General features: G+C 36.5%; 1 protein-coding gene across 1 annotated transcript in view; it reads right to left on the reverse strand.

The window, feature by feature from the left end:
* LOC121427619 (ATP-dependent translocase ABCB1-like) overlaps positions 1 to 21,353 on the reverse strand; it is a 42,085-nt gene that overhangs the window by 19,187 nt on the left and 1,545 nt on the right. The window contains exons 4-9 of the mRNA XM_041624114.1: positions 16,763 to 17,032; positions 16,052 to 16,185; positions 15,134 to 15,210; positions 14,505 to 14,599; positions 13,135 to 13,259; positions 12,140 to 12,256 (exon numbers count right to left, since the gene is read on the reverse strand). Of these exons, the coding sequence (XP_041480048.1) occupies positions 12,140 to 12,256; positions 13,135 to 13,259; positions 14,505 to 14,599; positions 15,134 to 15,210; positions 16,052 to 16,185; positions 16,763 to 17,032 (818 nt within the window). The remainder of the gene's footprint in view (positions 1 to 12,139; positions 12,257 to 13,134; positions 13,260 to 14,504; positions 14,600 to 15,133; positions 15,211 to 16,051; positions 16,186 to 16,762; positions 17,033 to 21,353) is intronic.

Consider the following 21,353-nt stretch of genomic DNA (forward strand, 5'->3'; position numbering starts at 1 on the left):
AATCATTGCCGCCCCTCTCTTCTAGTTTCTCATAAAAAACTATCTTATTATTTTCATTTCTAAAGGATGCCTCCAGCAGTATAATTAAGGTGTTGTTTTATTAAGACGGGAACACCAACCGCCTTCTTTCCTTAACATAACAACATGAAAAGAGCCTGACTTGCTACATTGAATAGGGCAAACGCAAAAGGTACCCCCATTACTACACAAGAAGAGAGGAAAATGCAACATGCCAGAAAACTGTGTTAAAGGATGGCGTTGTCTCTTTGTAGTTTGTATGCAGGTTTCTACATCACAACTGTCATCATCAGCACAAGATCCATTTATCATAGTAACTCATTGTTCTTTGGAATCATCTATATCTTCAAAACGGACATTTAATGAACTATGAAAACAGATAGGGCAGGTACGATGAATGATGTGTATGTAGGCCCTATGTGCAGTAATTGTGCTGCTTTTGCAGTACATGTTATGCCATCCATTGTTGCTATTGGTTGAGTGCCTTTGGACAGTTCTCCTAATAAATCGACTTTACGTCGTAGAGGTTCAGCTGAGAGAAACGAAATGTAACCTCGAACACGTCGAAAAAAACATGCAAAATGAAAGTCTTAATCCGAACGAAATAGACTTATTGCCCATAGATTTTGATAGACAACGAATGTGATAGACATCGAGAGGATGGGCTGCTGCCTCAACACTCAGAATGCTAGACAGCATGGTGAAGATAGTTCAACCATTATACTAGGCCTACAAGACGATATCAAAACTTGTAAACGAAAGTTACGTAGAGAGTGTGAAAGACACCGAGAGACAAGGTGGGAACTCCAACGATTGGAGGCTGAACTAAGCAAGAGAAATGAAGACTTTAATGAAATGCTGGCCGGATTCACACCCCTGTTGACTGATACCCAAACATCTTTCAATAAAAGTAAGGTTGAACTTTCTGAAAAGCAGAATGAAACGATAAACATGATAAAAGCCAAAGAGAAACTCTCTGAAATCCTAAAAGAAATGGAGACTCTGAAGAACGAGAATGAGAGTCTCTTCAACCTACTTGAATGTGAAACTAGAATAAATGACATGCATAAGAGACAAAATAAGAGGACTGCTTTGAAACTCGAGGAAGTGGAAATGAAACTTGTAACGGCTCAAAAAGCTCTTGAGGATGAAAAGGAAAAGATGAAATGCATCATATGCCTTCAGGACGTCAAAGACTCTGTTATGGTACCTTGCAGACATACCCAAACATGTTACAATTGCTCCCTGAGACTATATGAGAGGGACAACGCCAAGTGCCCAGTATGTCGCAAATCGATTGATCAGATTCTTAAAATTTACTTATGAACCTAAAGCCATCTGATAAAAGAAATTTAAGGATTTGTGAAAAAACAGTATTCATACATTATAGCAGTGTTGAGCATTCATTCATCGATGTTGTCTGAAGTGTTTATTTGGTTCAAAGATACAGTTTCCTTGAATTCGACTCGATCGAATTGATTCGAAACTTTTTTGAAGTTTTTTTTTATGAAGTTATATGTACATTATAGGTGAAAATAATGATTTTCTTGTAATGAGAATACGCTACAGCCAAGATATGTAAAAATGCATTTGTATCTTTCATCACTACTCTGTAAAATGAGTATTCCGACATTTTCTCGTTGACCGGAGCTATCTTATAAGAAAATACCTTATTGTTTAGCCAAGCAAATGTTTTCTAACTATATGCCTGCAATTAAATTCGTCCAATGTCCATGCACGTCCTTTCAAGAAATAGCATTTAGATTATTTGCTTTCTTTGAAACACCGTTGATTTGGTAGCAGACTTATTTCAGAAACACGAAGCATATATAGTTAATTTCCGTCTTGAAATGGCAGCAACTATAATTCTGCCAACTTTCTGACCACAAGGAAATTATTCCTGACGTCACATAGTGTATGCATGAGCTTATTTACATGTTTCTTTACATATTAAGTCTTCTTCCATAGGTTTCTATATATAAGCTATATTTTCTGAAATGATTTTGATAATTATTGTAGTGCAATGGAGATAAAGTGACGCCACCTTAATTCGTCGTTCCCCGCCCTATAAAAATACCCTGCTGCTGTGTATATTGAGAAAATGTTCAATTTATATGAACAATTATAGATCAATAATTTTGAGAAAATAGCTGAGATAAATTGCGAGATTTATATAGAGAAATATCGTCCGCGGCAGAGCCTGTCCGGGATTACATGTGAAGTATTGGGGTTATCACGAGCAATGCCATTTTTGTTTCGTTGTTTGATTTTTTTCTCGAAATCTATAATGTTTGAATTGACAAAAACATTAAAAAAAAACTTTGTATTGATATGGTTACTTAACTTTCTTTCAGTTTGGATTTTAATGTTGAAACAGCTTGAGTAGTAGGGTGGATTAAACAAAAATCATTCAATTATTCCCGAAACGTCGAGTCTCTCTACTGCTTCAACTCATTATCTCTACTCAGTCGTCGACTCAAGCCAGCATCTCCTCATCCAACCTACTACTAAAGCTGTTCTCAACTCATCAATCTCTTCTAGTTTACAGTCCTTTTCAGGACTACATTAAAGAAAGATTACTCTACTTTCAAATTTCCACCCTCTCGTCTATCCATTTTTTCTTCTTCTATCCACTGTTTCTATAATACTCCACACCATGCACACGGTGTACCGTAAACAACATTATCGATTATGGAAAATAGTTATTGAAATAATATTGTAGTTTTTATATTCATATTTTGAATCTGTTGTATCAGGACCATGATGTACAGCTGTGCTGATCATGTTTTATCCAGTATAAATAAATTCAAATAATGATAAATAATAATAATGATGTATATCTTGCTTTTTTAATAAAAATGTCCGCTTAATGTCATTATTCTGATCGAAATATAAAGACTTTTAGCTCGTGCTTGCGCTTGCACCAATTGTTTATTTAAATACCCCTCCTGATCATTAGTACAAAAACTGCTTAAATGTGAAGCTTTCATGTCAAAATATAAAAAAAGATTCATTTCGCGCTCGCATTATTTGGTTGGTGGACTATTTATCCTCCGCATGGGTAGCTGCAAACAGTCCTAGACAGCTCCCTTTTCATATTAATATTAATAATATAGGGTATTTATATTGGGCATATCCACCCTGTTAGGCTAAGCAAGGCGTTCATAGCGCACACAGCTTTTTAAGGAATTACTCCTGCATGCCGGTACCCATTTACCTCACCTGGGTTGAGTGCATCAGTGGATCAGTTTCTTGCTGAAGGAAATGGCTGGGATTCGAACCCACGACCCTCTGTTTCAAAGTCTGAAGACTAATCCACTGGGCCACAACGCTCCACATGTTTTCGGGTCAGTTTATTACAGATTTCAGCTCGCACTTCTCACGCGCATCAATTGTTTCTTCAGATAATATCCTAATCCTTGGTAATAAAAATACTTTCAGTGTTAGGTTCTCAAGTCAGAATATCAAAAATATTTATTGTTTTCGCATTATTTGGTTGATGAGATATGTACCTTCTCCATTAGTCACTTAACAGTCATAAACAGGACCCTTTTCCTGTTTTCAGTTTAGTATACTTCAAATCTCAGCTCGCGTCCACATAAATTGTGTAGATCTATAAGTTATTTAGATACCCATCTTGATCACCATTACCAAAATTGCTCTGAGTTCATTTTTCATAATACATAAGATATTTTTAAAAATTAGCCTGTCCTTGCATTATATTTAAGCGGCCGATCGTGGAAAATGTAGATTAAATTTTCTCCCCCTGCCCCCTCGTATTCGTCCTTGGGAGAAACTGACTTGATTTAACACTTGTAATTGTAAATGAGAAAAAGATCGGGATGATCATTTAGAATAATATATTTTTTTAAAGAATTCATAAAAAAGTTGCATTTTTTTATATGATTAATTAAAATATACCTTATTTCAACTAATTTTTTTCTTGAGAAAAATAGGTCATTTAAAGCGATATTTTAATTTATTTCTTAACGAAGAACCATAACAAAATATATATGATAAGAAAGAGGGTGAAAATCTCTTTTATAATCATGCATATTCATGTTTGTAAGGAAACGATGGTTGTGATTGGCTCAGATTTCATGAGACCAAAAAAGGATCCAGCAATCAGCGCGAAGTTCGACGAAATGGAAAATTAATGGCGGCGCCCATAAGATTTCAGGATTGCACGTACGTGTGCACGCGTTAGTATAAAGCCTCATGAATAACATTGAAATTTCATATAATATATAAGCGCAATACTAGTAATCCATGTGCCAAATATAAACTGATGATTTAATGTATCGGGGCATGAATGTATCGTGAGGAGGAGTCCGTTGAATGAATTTAAAGAATTAATTGAATTGAACTTTGGACTTACAATAATTATTGCAAACAAGCTCTTTTTGACAAAAGTAAAGCCCGGAAGTAAAGTTGGGTATTCCCAGCATTTGTCTTTTCACAAAGGAATTGTTGAAAGTATTTTTTTTTTTGCTTTGCATTTCAAAGCAAGTGGCCCGTTAAGAGTACGGCCAAATTATGTTTCACGTAGTTTTGTTTGTTTCTGTGTCGCAGGCTGTACTTTGGAGAAGCCAACTGAATGTCTTCCCGAATAAATGCACATAAACCTTCTAATACCATTTTTTACTGGAATACCGATTATCGCATTGAATACAAGCATGGTAAGTATACATGAAACGAATTTCAAACATTCATAATACTGTAGTAAATGGAAGTCGAAATCTGATAGGTTACGTATCCGTCAAAGCTATGGTTGATTCTTCCACCACGCCTTATTAAGCCGTCTTGCTGCGCGTCTTTGTTTATAAACTGGGATCAAATTTGCTTTATACATTTATGTTGCACAAATCCTGAGATCATAATTACTTTCAGATATTTGCGTCACAAATCCTTGTCGAAAAGACCCCCCCCCCCCGACATTATACACCTGCATGCAACCTTGCATATAGATAGTATGATAAGTAATTTGTAATTGTCGTGGAATGTTAAGATAAAGACCAAATAGTAACACTTTTCGTCAGGTCTTCTGAATTGATATTATTCAACATTTATAGAAGTATTTCATCGTTTGCACATTTTGTCATACAATATTAGTCAAAGATATACTTTAGTAGACTCGCATCAATAACTTCAATAAATTCTTCTTGAAATTCCTGAAATATTTCTCCAAGTCAAAACGAATTGCTTTATAATTATTATAAAATCTTCGTGTGAAATATTTCTCTAAGAACGAATTTCTTTTATATTTGGTAAATACTAAATGACGTACAGCAATGCCATCCCTCTCTTTCAATTTCTCATAAAGGATTTTCTTAAACGATTTCTTTATTTTCATTTCAACAGGGAGCATCCAGCAGTAATTAAGGTGTTTTCTATTTATATATAAGACAGGAAGACCCACTGCCTTCTTTCCTTAACAAGACAGCATGAAAAGAGTCTGATTTGCTACAGTAAAAGGACAAACGCATAAGATTCCCCCATTACCACAGAAAAAAAGGAAAATGCAACATACAAGATGCCTCTCCGATAGCAAATCTGTGTTATCAGGTTAAAGGGTGGCGTTGTCTCTTTGTAGTTTTTATACAGGTTTCTACACCACAACTGGCATTATCATTAGCGCACGATCCATTATCATTGTAGCTAATTATTCTTTGGAATAATCTAAATCTTCAAAACGGACATTTAATAATAAACTATGGAAACAGACAGAGCAAGTACGATGAATTATATGTATGTAGGTGCAGTAATGGTGCTGCTTCTGCAGTACATGGTGTCATGTCATCCATTTTTGCTATTCGTTGAGTGCATTTGGACAGTTCTTCTAATAAACCGACTTTACGTTGCAGAGGTTGAGCTGAGAGAAACGTCAGATGCTAAACAGCATGATAAGGATACTTTCATTATTATACTACGTGACCACATCCAAACTTATGAAGCAAAGTTAAGTACAGAGTGTAAAAGCCACCGAGAGACAAGATTGCAACTCCAACGATCGGAGGCTGAACTATGCAAAATAAATGAAGCCTATAATGAAATGCAGGTCGAATTCACATCCCTGTTGTTTGATACCCAAATATCTTTCAATAAAAGTAAGGTTGAACTTTCTGAAAAGCAGAATGAAACGATAAAAGCCAAAGAGAAACTCTCTGAAACCCTAAAAGAAATGGAGACTCTGAAGAACGAGAATGAGAGTCTCTGCAACCGACTTGAATGTGAAACTAGAAGAAATGACATGCATAAGAGACAAAATTATACGACTGCTTTGAAACTCGAGGAAGTTGAAACGAAACTTGGAACGGCTCAAAAAGCTCTTGAGGATGAAAAGGCCAAGATGAAACAGAAGACAGAGACTCCCTGTAGCATATGCCTTGAGGACGTCAAAGACGCTGCTCTGGTACCGTGTGGACATACTGAAACATGCTATAATTGCTCCCTGAGACTCCAAGAGAGAGACAACGCCAAGTGCCCAGTATGTCGTAAATCGATTGATCAGATTCTTAAAATTTACTTATGAATTACTTAAAGCCATCTGATACAATAAATTTAAGGATTATGTTAAAAAAAATACTTTTTTATTTAGCCAAACACTTGCTTCCAAATATGTTTTCAATTAAATTCGTTCAACGTCCACATCCTTTCTAGCCTCTTGTCGAGGCCCTGTCGGCTGCTTTCCGAGCGAACATGGCGAAGAAAGGGATACAGCGATGCAGAGCGCCGCGAGACCCTGGCTCGCACCAGGCCTAATTCGCGAATTAGGAAATCCCTCGCTTTGCTCGGGAAGCAGCCGCCAGGGCCTCGACAAGAGGCTACATCCTTTCAAGATATATCATTTAGATTATATGCTTTATTTGAAACACCGCTGATTTGGTAGCAGTATTAGTCAGAACAGTGGCGTAACTACGGGGGGGCATGGGGGGGCACGTGCCCCCCCAATCGGCTGGCCAAAAAAAAAAACGGGGAAAGGGAGAAAAAGAGGGAGAAAGGAAGGGAAACGTAGTGGGAAAGAAGAAATGATCAATTTTATATTATATCATAATTATGTTATATTACTGCATATTACATAAACTTTTTTGTAATAACTTTATGAAACATGATTTGCTCAGGGCTCATGTCTTTTTTTTCGGAATACTATAGTTTTCAAGTATATTAGAGAGATGTGATGTTGTCAAATCCAGTCAATATACACCAAATATGTTTCCTCGCACTTTGAGCTATTGTTTAATGTAGTGACATATGCTTCTTTTTCATGACTACTTAAAGTGATCGCCCCATTTTAAGGTCTTAATATAAAACATTTCCTGTCCCTTTTTCTGATCTGAATATCAAAAATTTTCAGCTCGCGCTTCGCGCTCGCATCATTTGGTTAGTGAAATACGTACTATGGTCTTAATGAATTCCTACAAACAAGCCTTAGAATGTCCCTCCTCAGGTCTGAATTACTTATATTTTCAGCTCGCGTTTCGCGCTCGCAATATTTGATTAGTGAAATGCGTATGTGAATCATGATTACAATGATTGCAAGTGCTTCCTGTGTTTAGATATAATTCTAACAAAATCAGCAAGTGCTTGGCACTCGCATTAGATGAATATGGTGAGATATGTTAAAGTCCTTAAAATGTCCCTGATTGGGGTCAATTTAAGCTTGTGCTCGATCGCGCTCGTATTGTTTGTTTAGCGAGACAGGTGTGTAACATGATAACAAAAATTTGCTTATAATGTCCCTTCCTAGGTCTAAATGTCAAATATTTTCAGCTCGCGCTTCGCGCTCGCATGATCAGTGAGATACATATCCGTTTAATGGCACTGTCCTTCAAATATCACTATACCTGGTGACTCAAAATTTTTGATGGTGCCCCCCCCCAATACCGTGACCCACGGTACGCCACTGAGTCAGAAACACGGAGCATAGATAAAGTCAGTCTTGAAATGGCAGGAGCTATAAATCTGCCAAATTTCTCACCAAAAAAGAAATTATTCCTGACGTCACATAGTATATACATGAGCTTCTTCACATGTTTCTTTACATATGTTTTTTTCCAAAGGTTTTTATATAAGCTGTATTTTCTGAAATGATTTTGATTTTGATTGCACAACTCTTGTTGTGCAATGGAGATAAAATGACGTCACCTTAATTCGTCTTTCCCCGCCCTTATAAAAATACCCTGCTGCTGCATATATTGAGAAAATGTTCAATTTAAATGAACGATATATCTATAAATCAATAATTTTGAGAAACTAGCACAGGTGAATTGTGAGATTTATATAGAAATATCGGCTGGGGCAGAGCATGCCCGGGATTGAATGCAAAGTATTGGGGTTATCACGAGCAATGCCATTTTTGTTTCGTTTTTTTTTCTTCAAATCTATAATGTTTGAATTGACAAAAACATTATAAAAAATTTGTATTGGTATGGTTACTTAAATTTCTTTCAGTTTGGATTTTAATGGTGTTCGACCTCAACTAATTTTCATCCTACATAAAACAAACCATTTTAGTTTTATGTATTGTAGAACTAATTTAGGGGGAAACGGTGTAGTGCGTCGTAACATAAAAGTTGTAATATATTGCTAAATTCTAACATGGTCAGTGACCAATGAAGATCAGTAAGTTGTAGCCAGGGGTTTCCTTTGTTCCGCGCAACCATGCAGCCGCTTGCCTTTGAAACAGAGGGTCGTGGGTTCAAATCCCAGCCATGGCGTTATTTTCTTTAGCAAGGAATTAATCCATTGTGTGCTGCACTCGACCCATGTGCTGTAAATGGGTACCAGCAGGAAGTAATTCCTCCAAAAGCTGTGTGGGCCTTAATCGGTTGCCTTGCTGAGCCGGGGAAATAATAGCAGGGCTTTTTTTCAAGCGCCATGAGCACCGAAAGGTGGACCTCTGCGCTATTCATGTAGGCACTACTATTATCATTTTTTTTTCATTATTATTATTATTATTATTACCGTAAGAAAGGTGAAAGAAACAAGACGCTTAAAATATCTAGTTTTAAGTCAATATGCACAAATTATTCTGCTGGCGATTCGAGTTTCATAATTTTGTTTTAGTTAGATATGCAATTACGCATCCTGCTCATGATTACAGAAGTGCTAAATGTAAAAATGTTCATGTCTCGATATGTGCTCGCATTAATTGATTAACAAGATACCTATCCCATTCCTGAATTCCAAATAAGAGTCTTTGAAATATCATTTTTTTCAGATCAGTATAAGTCTATCTATATTTTCACCGCTTTGCCTTCGCATTAATTATTTAGTTAGATACTCATCCTATTCCTTATTACAATAGGCGCTTAAGATAACCCGTTGTTACATCTAAATCCCTCACCAAAATTCAGCTCGCGCTTCGCGCTTGCATCATTAATAGTAACGAAAAGGTCCTCTTCATAATGATGCTAGATGTTAATCAGTGCATAAAATATCAAATCCTGCAATATTTTAAACGTGTATATAAAGCTGCCTTTTTTAACTAATGTAATTCATATTCTTTTATCGTTTGTTTTGCTCACGTTTTGAATATTTGTCTATTTCCTACAGATTGTTTAATGACTCAACCCGGAACTTATATACTTTGTTTTAATTTGTAACATATTTACAGTTACATATTGCATATTGTTCTCTTGTCATTTATTTTCGATCATGAATTCCCTATTGTCATTTTGTTATTTATAATAGTTATTGAAATATATTGCTATTTTTTACATTGATATTTTGAACCTGTTGTATCAGGACCATGATGTAATACAGCTGTGCTGATCATGTTTTATCCTGTATGAATAAATTCAAACGATAATGAATAATAATGATAATAATGTACATCTTGCTTTTTTATTAAAAACGTCCGCTAAGTGTCATTTTTCCGATCGAATATAAAGAATTTCAGCTCGTGCTTCGCGTTTGCATCAATAGTCATTTAGATACCCCTCCCGACCATTACTACAAAAAGTGTTTAAATGTGAAGCTTTCAGGTCAAAATATAAAAAAGATTCATTTCGCGCTCGCATTATTTGGTCGGTGGACTATTTATCCTCCGCATGGGTCGCTGCAAACAGTCCTAGACAGCTCCCTTTTCATAATAATAATAATATAGGGTATTCATATTGGGCATATACACCCTGCTAGGTGCTCCAGGCGCTCCTATATTAACCGGCTAAGCTAGGCGTTCATAGCGCACACAGCTTTCTAAGGAATTACTCCTACCGGTACCCATTTACCTCACCTGGGTTGAGTGCAGCACATTGTGGATCAGTTTCTTGCTGAAGGAAATGGCTGGGATTCGAACCCACGACCCTCTGTTTCAAAGTCTGAAGACTTATCCACTGGGCCACAACGCTCCACATGTTTTCGGGTCAGTTTATTACAGATTTCAGCTCGCACTTCTCACGCGCATCAATTGTTTCTTCAGATAATATCCTGATCCTTGGTACAAAAAATACTTTTAGTGTTAGGTTCTCAAGTCAGAATATCAAGCATGTTAATTGTTTTCGTATTATTTGGTTGGTGAGATAAGTACCTTCTCCATTAGTCACTTGTAACAGTCCTAAACAGGACCCTTTCCAGTTTTCAGTTGAGTATACTTCAAATCTCAGCTCGCATGGATGGATCCACATAAATTATTTAGATCTAAGTTATTTAGATTCCCATCTTGATCACCATTACGACTGTTGCTCTGAGTTCATTTTTCAGAATATATAAAAAAATATTTAAAAAATTAGCTTGTCCTTGCATTATTCATTTAAGCGGCCGATCGTGGAAAATGTAGATTAAAATTTCTCTCCCCCACACCCCTCGTATTTGCTGAATTTGTCCTGGGGAGAAACAGATTTGATGATAACATAGAAAGGTTCACTCTTTATAACTCGGAGCCCCTCATACCTTTGGCCCTGCATGTGCTCTTTGTTCAAAGGTCTTACCAGGACCCCATCGCAGTAGTCCTTTCATTTTTTTTGTGGGAGGGGGGGGGCTTTCATTGGCGGCGGAAGCCAAAAAATTTAGGGGGTGTCCACCTGAAATTTTGGGATGGACACAGGTAAAAAGTTGGACAAGCGCCCCCAAAAAAGGTTATCAACCTAAATTTAGGTGTGGCTATAACCCAAAATTTTTGACAAGCAAAAAAAAAAGGAAAAAAAAAGGTTATCAAAAAAAATTTAGGGGGGACACGTCGTCCCCCCATACCCCCGCTTCCGCCGCCTATGGGGGCAATTCATCGTAAACATTTATGTTAAGGGGTGCCGGATAAAATATTGCATCTTGGGCCAGGATGCAGGGTTGCCATGATGTATAATGAGATGGCGCTATAAACAGTACTTGCAGTGACATAATGGCCTTTGAAGGATAAGTCCACCCCAACAAAAAGTTAATATGAATAAGAAGAGAAAAATCCAATAAGCATAACACTGAAAATTTCAATCAAAATCGGATGTCAATTAATTTTAAACTTTCGCTTTATTTACAAAACACAGTTATATTTACATCCTTGTCGGTCTGCAAATAGAGGGAGATTGATGACATCACTATTTATTTTTTACATGAAATATGAAACATTACAACTTTCTCCCTGTTATCGCTTGAAACAACGATTAATTCCTCCCTGAACATGTGCAATTAGGATGGTTTAAGGCTGTGTGGTTCAATCCAGTTGGTCCTTATTGTCAAATCTGTCAATTGAATGTTATATAAATGAAACAATGAAAAAATAACAATAGAAATAGTAAGTGAGGGATATCATCGACTGTCTCATTTGCAGTCACCGAGTTGTGCATATCACTGTTTTATGAAAAATAAGCAAAACTTAAAAATGTCATAATTTTCTTATTTTACATCCGATTGTGATGAAATCATTTTCAGTAAAGTGCAGGGGCGGCGGAACGGTTTCAAAAGTCGGGGGTGGGGCTGACCATGCAAAAATCACAATCATATGGTAATTTTTCCGCTTTTGTACACGGTTTTGGAAAAAGTGGGGGCTGCAGCAGCTCCCCCCCCCCCACTTCCCCTTCCCCGGTTCGGCGGCCCTTTTGATGCTTGTTTGATTTTCTCTATTTATTCAAATAAACATTTTTCTGTGGTGAGCTTGTCCTTTAAGTACATAAAATAGAATTCTTACCAGAATGCCAGGCCGTAGGACCCATACAGGACAAGCATTGTAAATCCCATTCCAATGCCGGTTGTCATTCCCTTCTTGACGCCAAGATTACGTGCTGTTTTAAGTTCTTTCCCATACCTGATTGTTGAATTAAAAATGAGATAAATTTATCATGTCTTATTATACACCAGGACCAAGATGCAAAACAGTAATTTTATCTCTGATCTTGTGAACCTGTTTAAATATGTGTGAATAAATAAAAAAAAAAATAATATATAAAAAGAAATAAAGGAATTCAGTGATCATATTATTTTCATAGTTTCAATTAGTAATCATAAAAACTTCATTACCTGATGGTACAACTTGAATAGTGACAGCAGTACAGCATCACTACAGGTCTGTAGGAGTAGGTCTATGCATAACAGAACAACATTGCTTGAAAACTTCATTACCTGATGGTACAACCTGAATAGTGACAGCAGTACAGCATAGGCAGTTCCCTTTGCAGACATACCGGTACTGCGAATTTATTTATTTATTCATTTAATTATTGTTTTTCTTTTATTTTTTTATATTGTTTTTTGGAGGGTGATTTGGGAAGAAAGGTCTTTTTACTTGACATGCATCTAATTTCTTATTCTGTCTCCCCTTTGTTTCTCTTTTCTATTTCTCTGCCTCATTCTTTATCTCTCCATTCCTTTCTATCTATCTATCTAACTCTCTTTCTATCTGTCTACCGCTCTTTCTTTCTCTTTTTTCTTTCTTTCTGTCTGTTTTTTTTCTATATATTCTTTCTTCTTTATTTATTTATTTATTTATTTATTTCTATATTTTTTCGAACATTCTTTCTTTCTTTCTATAAAGCAATATATCTACATATATTGCTCCTTATTGTTTTCTGACATTCTTTCATTCCTTCTTAATTTTCTTTCTAATATTGATGTATTTATCTGTCTACCTCCTCCCCCCCCCCCTCCCCCCTCTCTCTCTCTAGCCATGTATCCCAAGGTCTTTACCTGTCGACCTCCTTTTGTTCTCCTCCGAACGCGACCACAGTCCTGATACAAGAGAGAACCTCCTCGGCCACGCTACCTGCATCGGCGTACGATTCCTGCTCTCTCTTCGAGAACGATGTCAGAATCTGAATTGAGATCATTTAAAGAGTGTGTGGGGGTGTGCGGGTGGGTGTGTGGTTGTGTGTGTGTGTGTTTTGGGGTGTAAATTTGAAAGACAATAAATAGATGACGCCGAAGACCTCTGCATAACCTCTGTAAAGGCATGGTCACACCGCCTTAGCGTTGTTGGAGCGGTCGTGGAACAGAGAGAAAAAATCATCACCGCTCGCTACCGTTCACTATTTTCGATTTCGATTGTTTTTTTTTTTTTTTTTCGATTTTCCCCCAATTTTGTGAGCGAAATTCAACCCTCTTTCCCTACCGCTCCACGACCGCTCCAACAACGCTCGGGCGGTATGACCAGGCCTTTATTCTAATTATTCAAGTTTAGTCGAGCTGCTCGAGCACATGGTGTTACATTCTTAACGCGTTGGTTTTCCATTATAGAACACACAATTTTTGTCTAAATAATCGCGGGATTTCAATTCTACGACACAGTAAATGCATTGAAAGTGCCCATCCAATGACAATGAACAGTTTGGAGGTCTTTGTCGAAAATTGGTGAACCTGATCAGCTTTTTCGTCCATGGTTTCGGAGCTGACGAAACATTGAAAATATGTCTTTTTTCCAGAGTCCAGCTATGGGGAGACATTTCATCAACATTTCCGTCCGACGAGTTGTTAAATCTGACAACTTTCCTTGATTTTGATTGGCTGAGAAACACTGTCACTATGGTAACTGTCGGACAAAATGGGGCTCGTTGGATAGAATGTCCCGACAGGTTCTTTCATGAAACACTATCCAGGACGAAACTGGTATTTTTATTCACCTATTTTCGACAAAGACTCGTTGGTTAGTCTTTGTCATGAAGAGCATTTGACAATATACTTTCTATATTTTTAAAAGTGTTCTGCGTCCCGGAGAGGAAACTCCCTGTTATACAAACACAGGCAACATCCAACAATGCATTTGGTAATTTGACTTCAGGGCCCGCGGAACGGTTTTCAAAGTGGGGGCTGAGCCAAAAGTGGGGGAGGGCTGACCATATGCTAATAAAAATCACAATCATATGGTCATTTTACGTTTTTGTACACAGTTTTGGAAAAAAGTGGGGGCTGAAGCTCCCCCCCCCCCCGGGTTCGGCGGCCCCTGTACTTTACTTCACTTTTTAAAGCTCGATTGAAGTCCTCCCTTTTCTTTCTCCTGCCTGCAGTCAGAATGGTTCCCTTCATCGATTATAAATTCCCCCAATGAAACCGAGAAGACTTACTTTAGACATGAATGCTCCAGCAATGGCTACCAGCGGCGTCATTGACAGGAGAACCAGCGTCAACTCCCAGCTCTTGAAGAACGCGATAGCAAAACCTAAAATTCAGGTGAAGATGGAAAAAACGGAATGATGAATTTTAAAAACTGAGCTCCGTAACATAAGTGTTTACACTCTTGAAAATCTTAGAACATTTCTTTGTGCCGTATTTGGAACCTTTTAGGTTCTTCTACATGCTAGGAGAGGCAGAACCTTTATCGATTGGGGGGGAGGGGTGTGACAAGGAGCCTTTTAATTTTCTCTATGAGTTCTTGATTGTGTAAATAACGCTATAAAAAACTAGTTGGACTCTCCTTACCATACAGAATCCCATAGGTTGTATAAAGAATATTACAGTGTTCCCTGTAGTGGCCCTCAACCCCTATAATTTTCAAGTATTAAAAAAAATAGAACGAAAGAGGAGAAAATGGAGAAAATGGAAGCAAAAGGAGGACGAAAGGAAGAGGTGTATAAAAGGAGGGGGTTGTACGATGCAACTATGAATTATTCAATGGAAAAAATATGACGTCAGCTCAAGATCGACTTGCCCCCCCCCCTATCTTGGCGCAGCCCCGGGTAGTGTCCTTACTTACCTGCGAAAAACATGGCGAGATATTGCATGCTGATTGATATTTTGTCTCCTAGTCCTTCCTTCACTCTCTCCATATCACTATAAATAAAGCAAAACATGAATGAGAATAATTTTATTTAAGTCATTCAAGGAAGGATGGAATAGTATTTGCTCAATCAAAACAGAATACAACCCCAAATCAAATGTACTATCATAGGCCTGTACGTAACCACTGACGTATTAAGTAGATTACACCTCAATATACCAAAGGTAAATTATTCAGGAGGATTAAATATTCCGTAGATTGGTTAATCCAAATACTCAATTTTGCTTATTATTCAGTAAAGTAAAGTTCTATGATAAATCATTATATTTATATTATTTCCAGCAGTGGGTTTGGAGGTTTTCATATAGTCTAATGCCAATTCGTCCAATTGCCATCTCATCTACTATCATTATTTTGGTCAACCATCAGTTCGTCCAATATCCACATGGTCTAACTGCCATTTCTTCCACTCACCATTTCATCTAATAGCCAGTTGCTACAGTACCATTTAGTCTAATTATACTGAGTGTTAATTGGGCAAAATAAATGAAAATAAATCGGATATTAGACCAACTGTTTATGAGACGAAAAAGACGAACTGGTGATTAGACGAAGTGATGATTGGACCAAAATGGTTGCTAGACGAAATGCTGATGGATGGAATTGCATTAGACTAAATGAAGGTGGACCATGTGGTGAGTGGACGAGTTTGCAGTAGACGAATTGGGAAGTTTTTGAAGACGCTTCGACGCTTGGATGTGACTAATGTCGCAGTGCAGTCACATACGAAATCGACTCCAAGTCGAACACATAGCCTATACATGTTATTTTCATTAAAATTTTGGAGTCGATTTAATTGTTGTGACTGAGCACAAGCATAATATATTTGCTTACTCTGCTAATCTTGATGTGAGTTCTCCACTTTTATGAACGTCAAACCATGCTATTTCTTGGTACAAAATGGCGTCAAAGAATGCCTTGCGAATCTTGTAGATCTGCCGCTCACAAGCCAGTGTCCACATAGAATTCTAATAAGCAATAAACAAATAGCTTTATTTTAACAAAATATACTTTACAATGAATAATGAAAACTAAGTATTTTTCCCAATTTTGCATTACACGTATATTTCAATGAGTCACAAGCTAAAAATAACAGCATTTATGCCTAGATAAGGCAAAGCAAATATCAAAAGATAAAGCAAGCCTCTGAATATGAAATGAACTGAAATCTGTCTTTCTTCGAGATAATGGAGTTATTAACTTTTTTTTCAATTCGATGAGGATAAAGAGGGCATAAGTTTTAAACCCAAAATTGTGATTTCAATTGTGATTGTAAAAATAGCAGAAAAAATTATTTTAAAAATATAGGAGAGGGTTTGGTGAAAATCCATCCAAGAATAAAAAAAAGTTATTAGAATTTTAATCATATTTGTGACGTCATATGCGAGCAGCTTCCTTACAGAATCATCGTACGGTAAAAAATGAAATGTCATTTCTCATAAAATGAAAAATGTTTTTTATTGTACCTTCGGTAGGCTTATATCAATACACAAATGATTTCACATCCGCTCCTAAGAAGAAAATATTTTTCAAAAAACGAGTCACCTGAATGTAAGCAAAACAAACGGTCGCCACCCCGATGAGAGAGAAGATTACAGCATACTGCTGCATCTGGTCATCGAAATCCTTCGCAGGGTTCGACGACGCCGTCGGGGACGTCGTCGTTACGTTGGTACCGTTCTTTGCGAAGTCGGTGAAACTGTCGACGAGCTCACCGAAGATGATATTGAGCACAGGCCAGGCGCAGCCGTGAACGATTGCAGCCACCGACCCGATCAACATCAGAAATCCATCCAGCGATGTTGCATAGCGAAACTGCAGGAAAATACATATTTGAAATTTAGCATCATAATATATACTGAAAAAAAAGTTTCTTCTCCTAATTTTGTTTGGTATATAACAATTATTGCCCCCCCCCCCTTAACAACGAAATTTATATTGAATGACGTTGCTTGTCGAAAGTACATTTACAGAAAATTGACTTCATATTGATAATAATTTGAAACTTTTTTTTTGCCCGAGTTTCACTCGGCATACAGTAAATATATATTTTTGAATATGCAAATTTTCATATTCTTCACCAGCTTATCGTTTGACCTCATCCCGCTTGGTGTAATTCTAATTCATGTAAAATCAGTTTGTATACCAAACATCTTGTTTTGATTGCCATGATCAGTAAGCCCGTTAACCACTTTGTCTAATTTCCAGTTTGGGGGAGAAAAGGTTATTTCGATTTTGTCAGCCTTAATATTATTCATATCAAGGCTTTGATATTTTTTAAAAATATAATTCGTTTAATATGACTGCATCATTATGTTATGTAATTTTGTTTGTGTTTCCTCCAATTATGATTTATTTTATATTGTAGGACTAAATTATGTTTTACAGGGCTCTTTTGTAAAGCAGTCTTTACTGAGGTACGAGTGAAAAGACCAATCTTTTTTAATAAAGCAGAATAAAAATACATGTTTTTTTTTCCTGGTGAGAATATTAGTATGTTTTATATTCGGGTTAAACACAGCAAAACCTTTTTCACCTTCATTTCATTCTGTCTCATTTTTTAAATTCAATTATCAATTTTCCTAAGTGTTTTTTTTTTTCTTTTCATTATTTGGAAAGATCGTTGCTTGGGGATTGGCAGTCACCCCATATCCTGTCCCTGTAAATCTGCTCTTGCTTTTATTCTAAAAAAAAACGAATATGCAGTGTAATTTACAGTTGTGAATTTGTTGCCGGCCTATCATTTGAATAAATACATGTATAACAATTTGAAACCACAGTCAAAGGGGTTGTTGCAAGAAAATATTTGTAATCATTTCAGTTGCAAATTTACAAGTGATAGACGACCAATTTCTACTAAAGCAAACCAATTTATACTTATTTATACGAGAAGCAGAGCAGGGATCAATATTGCGAATTTGAAATTGATTGCTACACTTACACTGTAAAAACTGTGGTGTTAAAACTGACACCAATTGGTGTTAATAGAGAACCACACCCTAAGGTGTTAAATTAACACCCTAGAGATTGAACATAACACCAAAGAGTGTAAATGTAACAACCATAGGTGTTGTAATAACACCTATAGGTGTAAAACTAACACCACCAATTTAACACCGGTGTAAAATAACTGGTGTGGTCCTCTATGTACTCCGGTTAACACCACATTTTTTGCTGTGTATGATTGATGTGGAGACTTAAAGCGACTTATTTCCTGCGACATTTCAATGGAGGCGAAACCAACTCCAAACTGACAAAGGCTATCATCCTTATTACCAATGATGATTATAGATAATTGGTCTTTTTATCCGCCCTTTCACGTGGTAAAAAATCGTAATTTCATGATTCCAGTGAAAAATAATGACGATTTTTTTTTTAGCACGTGTGAAACCAAACTACAATCACGAACGCTAATCACAATCACGAATTCAATTTCCATTCCGGAGGCGACTTCCACTTAAGTTTCACTCAAATTACGGTACGAATTTTCCATGTGAAAGGTCCGATGATGCTGAAGACAAATTGCAATCATCTTTAAAATGATGATTAAGGATTCACATCGTGTTAGTCAGGCAGCATATGTCATTTACCTCGACAAATTGGCTAAGTCTGATTTTTCAATTTTATGTGATTGGTGACATCACAAGGAACAACTTCCAACTTGGTGACAAATTTCTAATGGTCATCTTGACCATGTTAGGGGTCAAAATGATGTCAATAGGGGTCAATTTTTTAAATTGCCCCAATTCTGTCAAATGACACATCAAATTGTTTGTCTTGTTATACTGAACAAAAAAGTGTACACAATCATATACTCTTGACCTCCCGTTAAAAAGTTATGACCGGAAATGTCAAAGGTCAATGAACTTTCGTTCAATGGCAAATTACACTGAAGGTGTTAAGAAAGCTCATTTTTTCCGTGTTTTTATGCATGTGTGTACTTTTTTATTCTCGATTTTTATAAGTCCATCGTCAGAAGTCCTTATCCAGAAGATATAAAGGGTCAAGACAAGGTCAGGGAAAGGTCAAAAGGTCAACAAACTTTCATTGGAGGCCAAAATACACGTCTTATATAGCGGTTAGAAGTTTAGAAGTCTTATTTTTCGTGGGTTTTTTATTTTGAGACTATATCTAAGAAGATATTTTATATACCAAGGGGTCAAATATGCTTATTTAAAATAGATAAACAGAAATAGACGTCGAATACATTCAGTGTGGTACTTTGAAACGACTTGAAAAACTCTTATGCCCTTAAAATCATCTTCATCATGTTATAAGTGCAACCAGCTCTTTCCGAGTTTCTGGATTTAGGACTTCAATTTAAGTTCAGTTCATTTTCAATTTACTCGTCTTTGATATGTAAAGATACATTTAATACTTAGTTTGCTTTGTACATAATATTTTAATCAATAGAGAGTGTATTGTAATGTATTGGGGAATATAATTATGTGCACTATGTTAACAGACACATCGATTGATCAGTGCTCCCAGCTCCTAAGAAAGATGCCTAACATCTTATTTGGATTAACTTACGAATAAGATAATGAGGTAAGGAATGAGGATGATATGATATAAGTTGGACTCAAATTGCTATTAATTCTAATGTGTGACTGTTATATTATTTCTGACAAAGAGGCAACATCGTGTATGCATGATCGTTGTAGTCATGGGTATCCATCATGCTGATGTGATATGTTCTGACCATTACTCGATCTCTGGAGCCAACGACTACACATTCCTGATTATGTGCTGACATTAACGCGGCTTGTACTATTTTATCAAGTGTGTGTTTCCAGAGTATACAATGTGAAACTAAACTTAATACAAGATGCAGATTTTGTTTTCGTTCTTTTGTCGCTCTTGTTTTTTTCCTACTTGCTGAATTACCTGCATGTTACTAGAAAGAATAATTATATAATTGAAGTAAACCACAGCCATACCGCAGCGGGAAGGGGGGGGGGCAGCTGCCCCCAGAAATTGTGAAGACTTGCATTTTTACTAAAAAAATAAATACAATTGACCAAAAGTATGCACGAAATCCTTATAAATTTTCACTTTACAAAATGCAAAAGGGCCCAATGATAAGCTTAGAACAGCACATGAACCATAAATGTGAATATAGTCCTTCTTGACTCCAGAGATCGAGTAATGGTCAGAATATATTACATCAGCATAATGGACATCCATGACTACAATGAGCATGCATACACGATGTTGCTTCTTTGTCAGAAACAATATGACCGTCAGACATTAGAATTAATTGAGGAGCAATTGGAGCCCAACTTATCATCCTCAATCCTAACCTCATTATCTTATTTGCAAGATAATCCAAATAAAATGTTGGGCATCTTTCTTAGGAGCTGGGAGCACTGATCAATCGATGTGTTTTTTCTGTTAACATAGTATTATACTTATACCCCAATACATTACAATAATTTCTGTTAATTAAGATATTCTGTACAAAGCAAATACTTCTTTACATATCAAAGATTAGAAAATGGAAAGTGAACTGAACTTGAATTGAATTCCTAAATAAAAAACACCCTGGTTGCACTCATCACATCTTGAAGATCATAAGATTTTAAGGGCATAAGGGTTTGTCAAGTCTTTTCAAAGTATTCCTGCAATACCATACCACACTGAATGTATTTGACGTCTATCTCTGTTTATCTATATTGTTCCTAAATAAGCATATTTGACCCCCTTTGTATATAAAATATCTTCTTAGATATAGACTCAAAATAAAAAACCCACGAAAAATAAGACTTCTAAACTTCTAACCGCTATATTAGACGTGTATTTTGGCCTCCAATGAAAGTTTGTTGATCTTTTGACCTTTCCCTGACCTTGTCTTGACCCTTTATATCTTCTGGATAAGGACTTCTGACGATGGACTTATCAAAATCGAAAATAAAAAAGTACACACATGCATAAAAACACGGAAAAAATAAGCTTTCTTAACACCTTCAGTGTAATTTGCCATTGAACAAAAGTTCGTTGACCTTTGACATTTCCGGTCATAACTTTTTAACGGGAGGTCAAGAGTATATAATTGTGTACATTTTTTTGTTCAGTATAACAAGACAAACAATTTGATGTGTCATTTGACAGAATTGGGGCAATTTAAAAAATTGAC

The sequence above is a fragment of the Lytechinus variegatus genome, chromosome 14 (assembly GCF_018143015.1).
Source record: "Lytechinus variegatus isolate NC3 chromosome 14, Lvar_3.0, whole genome shotgun sequence".
Classification (NCBI taxonomy): Eukaryota; Metazoa; Echinodermata; class Echinoidea; order Temnopleuroida; family Toxopneustidae; genus Lytechinus; species Lytechinus variegatus.